This window comes from Vespula vulgaris, chromosome 11 (assembly GCF_905475345.1).
Source record: "Vespula vulgaris chromosome 11, iyVesVulg1.1, whole genome shotgun sequence".
NCBI classification, from domain to species: Eukaryota; Metazoa; Arthropoda; class Insecta; order Hymenoptera; family Vespidae; genus Vespula; species Vespula vulgaris.
In genome coordinates this window covers 4,563,058-4,569,962 of record NC_066596.1, presented here as the reverse complement: position 1 = coordinate 4,569,962, position 6,905 = coordinate 4,563,058, and the positions used below count along the sequence as shown (strand labels likewise).

Below are 6,905 nucleotides of genomic sequence, written 5' to 3'. Positions count from 1 at the left end.
TAATACAACAGCAATTAGCAGTAAACCTGGCCCTTTCTACCAGAGCTTCCATCCCTCGCTCGCTTCCTCTCCTGCCCTTATCCCTACCTCACCACCCCTGTAACACTTCTCCTGGCGCTTGCGTCGTCAACGAGGAGAATCAAGATGAGGAAGAGAAGGAGTAACAGGATGAGAAGAGGTCCTGCTGAGGCCGAGGAATATATGTGAAGAGGTTTAAGCCTTGTTTAACTCTACAATACGCAATTAGCAATTTCTGCATCGGTAAGCAAATAGTTTATATATTTCATTCGACCGGTTTATATCTACATATGTCGTGTCATTGTAACGATATTTCGTTAGATCGTTACGATAATTAGATGGTAATAAGAGTTGCTCGTGATTATTATCAAAATGATTTCTCGAAATATCTTCGATAAAAAGAAAAAAATGTTGAAATGAAGTTAAATGCGAAATAAATAAACGGATCTGTTCAGCGATCTCTGTAAAATCAAATTCATCATAAATCGATAGTCTCTATTGTCGAAAATTAAACTACGAGACAAAAGGATTATTCGGTCAAGAAACTCATTTATTGAAATCCTTAAAAGCTTATAACAATAATCGGAAGAATACCTCGATCCATCCTACTCGATACAAAGTCTCGCTTACAAGAGTACCTATTCACGACAGTAAAGAGATAAAAAAGAAGAAAAGGAAGAAAAGAGAAAGCTGAGAAGAAGAGAGGGAGATTCATTTAATTTCATAGCTGTTAGGTCGGCGTCACGCGGAATAATGCGGCGTATCGACCCTCCTCCTTATATTCTAATACGAGAACCGAGATGAAAAAAAATTCCTCCTTTTAACGAGCTAATTTTGCTTGTACGCGACGATGCGTGTTAATCGTCTGCAAAAATGCAGCTAATGGATGCTAGTCTCTTCGAATTTTGCATTGTCCTTGACAATGTACAACGATCTATATCTCTAACTCTTTTTTTTTTTATTTAATCAAAAAATAATGAAATTATAAAACAAAATAATTAATTAATAAAAACCTTGCAAGCTCGAATATATTGTTATACCTACTTTTGTTCTGTTTTTCAAACTTTTACTATATCGATCGTCTTTCCTTCAGCATGTTTTAAATAGTAATTTCGGGTCTCCGCGGTTGGATAAATAATGCGAATAAATGAAATAAATGAACGTACGAACGAATGAACAAATAAATAAATAAAATCGTCCAATTTGTAATGTAGCTTTGTGCTCCAATAAAACGTGCACTCCATTTCACCCTTCTATCGTATTCGCCGGGGTAATGTATGTACATATATGCGCGTATACGTGTATATTTTATCGTATCTTACGCGAATACATATTTAAAATCAACGTTGATTATTCTGGTAAAATATCCAGTGTTTAATTTCAACGTATAATTCTTTATTTGCGTAATGGAGTGTTACACTTTCGGCATTTCTGTTATTTTATTTGTGAAATTCTTTATCGTTCATTCGTTTTTCACAAGAAAACAAACATTGTTACCGCATAAGCAGTAAGTTCATTTTCTCATCACATTTCTCAAATTGCGAAGTAAAAAATAAAATAAAAAGATAGTTTAGAATGCTAATCAGAATATATTCTTAATTAAAGAGAAGGTGTGTGGCTTTTATGGAAATTAAAAGAGCTTGGATATCTCATGGGTTCTACTCTCGTTTTTCTATTCAATCTGAAAAATGTTTCAACGTTGTAACTTGGACGTCATTTTGATCTGACCCAGATCATTGATTCAAATATGACAGCGTAATTAAATATGACAAAAGTGCTACTATCCTGATCATATCATCGTGTTAGACGCGAAATGCTTTTCATGAGTCTGGAAAAAAGTGATATTAAATGTTTCTTTTTTCTCGCTTCAATCTACCATTCGTTTATTTCTTTTGAAAAAAAGGCAAGCGAATATCTCTTAACGCTTTTTATTTACGTCATCATTTTTATCGATATTTCATTTTTCAACGCCTATTGACATATTACTTTTGCCTTCTTCTTTTATTTAATTTCTTTTTTGTTTTATTAGATCGAAATATGAATACGTCCTAGCTATCGTACACTAATTTAAGGCGAGAATTAAAAAAGAGAAATAAATTGAAAGAAACGTGACAGGCGAAGGTTTAATTCGGAAGATCGTAACGAGTGGCCGTTTCGAAATGGGGCTATGTTAAATGTAAATCCAAAGCAATCCTTCGACTCACAAAGGGCATTAGAGATTGCCAGGACAGGGAGGAAGATGCGAAGGAATAGAAAATCGAGCAAAATGTAGGATGGGAGACGGGTCGTTTGGCTATTTACTAAACACAGCGACATGGAACAGGCGCGTCGGTCCATACATCAGTGTCCTTTTTTATCGAACGTTTCTCGGAACGCACTTTTGAAGGTAGCGCTTTAAATTTGCCGTCTCAATTTTACTCGAGCTAAAACAGAAATAAATAGGATAACACCGAAGATGACATTCATCTAATTAAGAATGAAAAGAAGGTTGTCGATAAATAAATATTATAAAAACGTTGAAATAATTATAAAGTGATTTATGTTAATTACGTCGATACTTATTTACTGGTAGACCGTTTTCTCACGGTATTTACCGAGCGAAATAAAAAGAAGTCGTCGTCGTCGTCGTCGTCGTCGTTAGGAAAGTGGCGATGTAAATAGAAAGCTCTTTAACAGCATAACTTGGTGCACACCGTCCGTGAAAGATGCATGGGGTCTCAAGAGAGAAAGAGAAAGAGAAAGAGAGAGAAAAGGAGGGCGTCGCCCATACAACGTTGCGCACACTTCGCTTCTGTCTTCCTAAGCAGCTCTGACGGATAGCGCCGGAAATAGCGAAAAGGGATGGCCGAGACTCAACCCGAGCTATCGTCAAAGGTTAGAAGCTTCTACGGGCCGTCTCTCTCTCTCTCTCTCTCTCTCTCTCTCTCTCTTTCTCTCTATTTCGCTTTCTTTCTCTCTGAGTCGTCTGGGAATCCAGAGACTCGTTAGAATTAGATCTTTTAGAACACGATTGATGAGGGAAGAGGATATGTATTGGAGAAATAGATATGGGGTAAATAATGACGTAAAAGTTTGACAATGACATTGTTACGGAAATAGCTGTGAGTAAAGAGTCTATCAACATTATCTACAATGTTTTTGCTAAAATGTTTAGGTAAAAAATCAATGAAATTAGTTTTGATAAAAAAAGATAAGAGATCACAATATCAGAACAGTTTAAGAATGCTTAGACATTATGATCGTGTTTGTATTAGTGTAGGTTTGTGCTACAGGAATATCCAAAGTCACGTATCTTCCAATGGTCCAATTAAGCGCGTCTTTATACGTTCGTGAAAATCGATAAAACCGAGAAAGCGTTTAAAGTGCTATCATGGAAATAGCAATTGAAATGATTTTAAGTTTCAACGTAGCTATAAAAGAACGTGTATTTGTATAAACATTTATAAGGGTCGAACTTTGTATAATAATTTCGTACGATTCATCAAACTTCTGGCAAAAAAAAATTCTCAGGAAGTGCATGTTTGCGCTAGGGATTTATAACATTTACATTTGATAGCGTAATTCGTTAAAAAGCGTGCGGCACACGATGTGGTATCGTGCTCGCGCTCGTGCGTATACGGGTTATTACTTTAAAATTGAAATGCCTAGGAGAGAAACGAAACAAAAAAAAGATAGCAAAAAATCAAGTAAACACCGACAAATGAAAATATACGTCCGTGCGTGAATTAAAGTTACGTCGCGCGTGAAGTTTCATGACGTGACCGTGATGTTTAATGAAAATCCGAGAATTTGCGAGCTTGCTACTGAAAAATAAAAAGAGATATCCATTTTCATATCCATTTTCAATATTAACATAAGCATGCGTTGGTCTGTGATTGAAAATTAATCAATATTTGGATTTACATTATATGATAAATACAAATGCTTCGATCTGTCTTAATGCTGCTATCTTAAACCATATCAGATTTAAAAAGATATTTTTTATTCCTATTCATAGATATATACCTTTGAATAAATATTTATTTAAATTCTTAACTTACTACTGCATTTCGTTATAAATAATAAATAAATTCCTTTGAAAATTTTCAACAAGAACAAATCCGAGTTCGATCGAGCGAACATTTCATGCGAAGAAACATCGTAGATATACGTGAAAAAGAGGGAAAGTAAAGTCATAGAAATCGCATACAATTTTCTCCACGTAACGATGTATATACGTGTACGCATATCTACTATATGCAGATGTGTGCACGAAGCCCATCTGTCTGCCACAGAAAGGACGCGTATTATCCGAGCACTTGTACACCGTGCATTAGCAGGAACAGAGTGCTAATGCAGAAATCTGGTATCGGTTAATTAATAACCGTAAAACTCAAACCTCGCGTGTAGTACGCGCGTTATTCGATTTCCTCGAGATATTCTTCTCGTCCTTTCCTGCAAACAGAGTCCATGCAAATGGTATGAAACTCGACGCTGGAAATATCTTTTCTTCTCTCCCCCCGTTCCTTTCTGCCCCTTCGGAAAGAGTTCCTTTTTCATGTCACTTTCGATTCGTGAATCTACGTACTTTTAGTATTATTATATACACAGATATATGGTTGTTCTCAACTTTCTATTTTCTTAACTTCCCTCTCTCTCTCTCTTTCTCTACACATACACACACGCACACAACGAAATTTCATCGACGTATACATATATATATATATATGTGTGTATATATATATGTAATATTTTTCTCTCTCTTTCTCTTTTTTTTTTCATATCAGTCGACGTCGATTAATAAATGAACGCGTGTGCGCTCGTTAATAACTGCAAAATCGCAGAAATACAGGCTCTAGTGCTGTATACATACTCATCGACATATATAATATATATATATATATATATATATATATATACATATATATATACACACATGCGTATACACCCTTAATACCAAAGAGGGACAGAGAGAGACAGAGAGAGAGAGAGGGAGGGAGCCACATCGGTCGCACTTGACGACACATTCGCGCGTAGCCCTCGCCTCGAGCTGAGGAGGAGCCTCGCAATTTAACCGGTTCGACATTCGCCTCGAGCTCGTAATTGGCAGGACGAATGAAAGAGCCCCACGACTACGACTACGACGACTACGACGACTACAACGACTACGACGACTACGACGACTACGACGACTACGACGATTACGACGACTACGACGATGAAGACGACGAAGGCGAAGATGAAGACGACGACGACGACGAGGACGACGACGACGACGACGGCGACAGCGACAGCGACAGCAACAGCGACAGCAACGGCGACGACGACGACGACGACGACGACGACGGCGACGACGACGACGACGACGAGTGGTCGGGATTAACGATGGCGAATGGATCAGAAATTCTCCGCGAAAATAAAGTAGGTAGGTAGTTAGGTGCCTTGGTATAGTACAGTCCGTTCCCACCACCACCATCACAACTGGGAGAACGTAGGTACGAGCCTTTGTTTGTCGTTCGCTCCAATTACCTCCGGCCTCTCCCGGTAGCTTCATAATTAACTCCCACTCATTTAACAAACTTTACTTTTAATGTTTTAAAAATAGTAATTAGCAGTGGCGGCAAGAGAAGAAGAAGGAAGAGGAAGAGGAAGAGGAGGTGGTGGAAGAGGAGAATGTAGGGAAGGAAAAGAGAGATGGTGAGCTGAGTGGGGTGAGTGAAGAGAGAAAGAAGAGGCCTGCTGCCGGCGAAGGAGAGAGGGAAAGGGTGATGTTGGTACTGGTGCCGGTACTGCTGCTGGTAGTGATGGTGGTGGTACTGCTGGTGGTGGTAGTGGTAGTGGCAGGGGTTGTAGAGGGGGTGTAATTAACTATCATGCAACCCCTTCCCAACAGCAGCAGCCGGCGTAGCAAGGAGGTAATTGGACCGGAGTCTTATACGTGTGGAGCTCATGGTAGAGGGGAGAGAAGAGGCTGCTAGGATAAAGGGTTGCTTAAAATTGCACACAGTGCTGCATTATGGAACCTCTGACGAGCTTCCAGGGAACGACCGTACGGATGGCGGCGTGGAAATCCATTAACTCACCCCACCCCACTATCCTCCTACTCCTACCTCCCCCAACCTCATACTCCCACCTACTCCAGTCGCGAATTAATTGCGATCGTCTAAAGGCGAGTCTTTGTCGGAGTATGCCTCTAAATGACTACTTGCGCGACTCGGTGTTAAGACTCGATTTTACGAATATGCTGAGTATATGCTTGAAAGAAGCGAGTTCGTAGTCTCGAATATTCGCACTGAGAATAGGAGCTATAGACGTTCTTGTTTTTACAGATATCTGCCTATTCGATTGAGCTCCAACCACAAATATCTATATTGTCAGAGTGGACTGTTGCATCTCGCTTTCCCTGCAAAAAGCTTTAGTCTATGATACATAGGAAAACGTTCCAAAATATTGTGTGTAATAGATGTCAAATTCCATGTGCGAAAGGAAGCTTCATAGTCGTATATCATCAAACGCAACATTCGAACCGCAAACCTCAATTTCTACGAATAGTACTACTAATGAGAACGGCCACATCCTTCATTTCAGAAAACTGAATTTACGATTAGCAAATGCATAGTTTTAAAGGAGATCGTGCACTATATTAATCCTTTAGATTTATCAAGAAAGGGAGAGTAGGTACACCTGTACTCGCAAATTATGGCGATATAATAGTTCCCAAAATGGCCTTATCAAAGGGATTATGACATTGGTAGAGAGTTCAGACCGTGTTAATCAGGACTTAAAGACCTTCTGCTGGCTGAGGGTACGCGGTGTCGTAAGGGCTTCCCCGTAGGGAAGAGAAACCCCAACGGTGCTGCCAACTAATCAGCACCAAGACACCAATCTGCGTCTCTGTGTACCTATAT

At 39.1% G+C, this 6,905-nt stretch overlaps 1 protein-coding gene across 1 annotated transcript; it reads left to right on the top strand.

Moving 5' to 3' along the window:
• The first annotated feature begins 5,003 nt into the window (after positions 1-5,003).
• On the top strand, positions 5,004-6,092 carry LOC127067830 (trigger factor-like). The gene is made up of 2 exons (XM_051003194.1): positions 5,004-5,422; positions 5,603-6,092. The coding sequence occupies exons 1-2, from the start codon at positions 5,113-5,115 to the stop codon at positions 5,674-5,676; spliced, it is 384 nt and encodes a 127-aa protein (XP_050859151.1). The 5' UTR covers positions 5,004-5,112; the 3' UTR covers positions 5,677-6,092.
• Positions 6,093-6,905: the final 813 nt, after the last annotated feature.

Excerpts from the sequence above, each read along its gene's own strand:
- LOC127067830 (XM_051003194.1), top strand. The coding sequence starts at position 5,113 with ATGAAAGAGCCCCACGACTACGACTACGACGACTACGACGACTACAAC. Across the intron at positions 5,423-5,602 it reads TCTCCGCGAAAATAAAGTAG|TAATTAGCAGTGGCGGCAAG; the intron begins GTAGGTAGTTAG and ends TTTTAAAAATAG.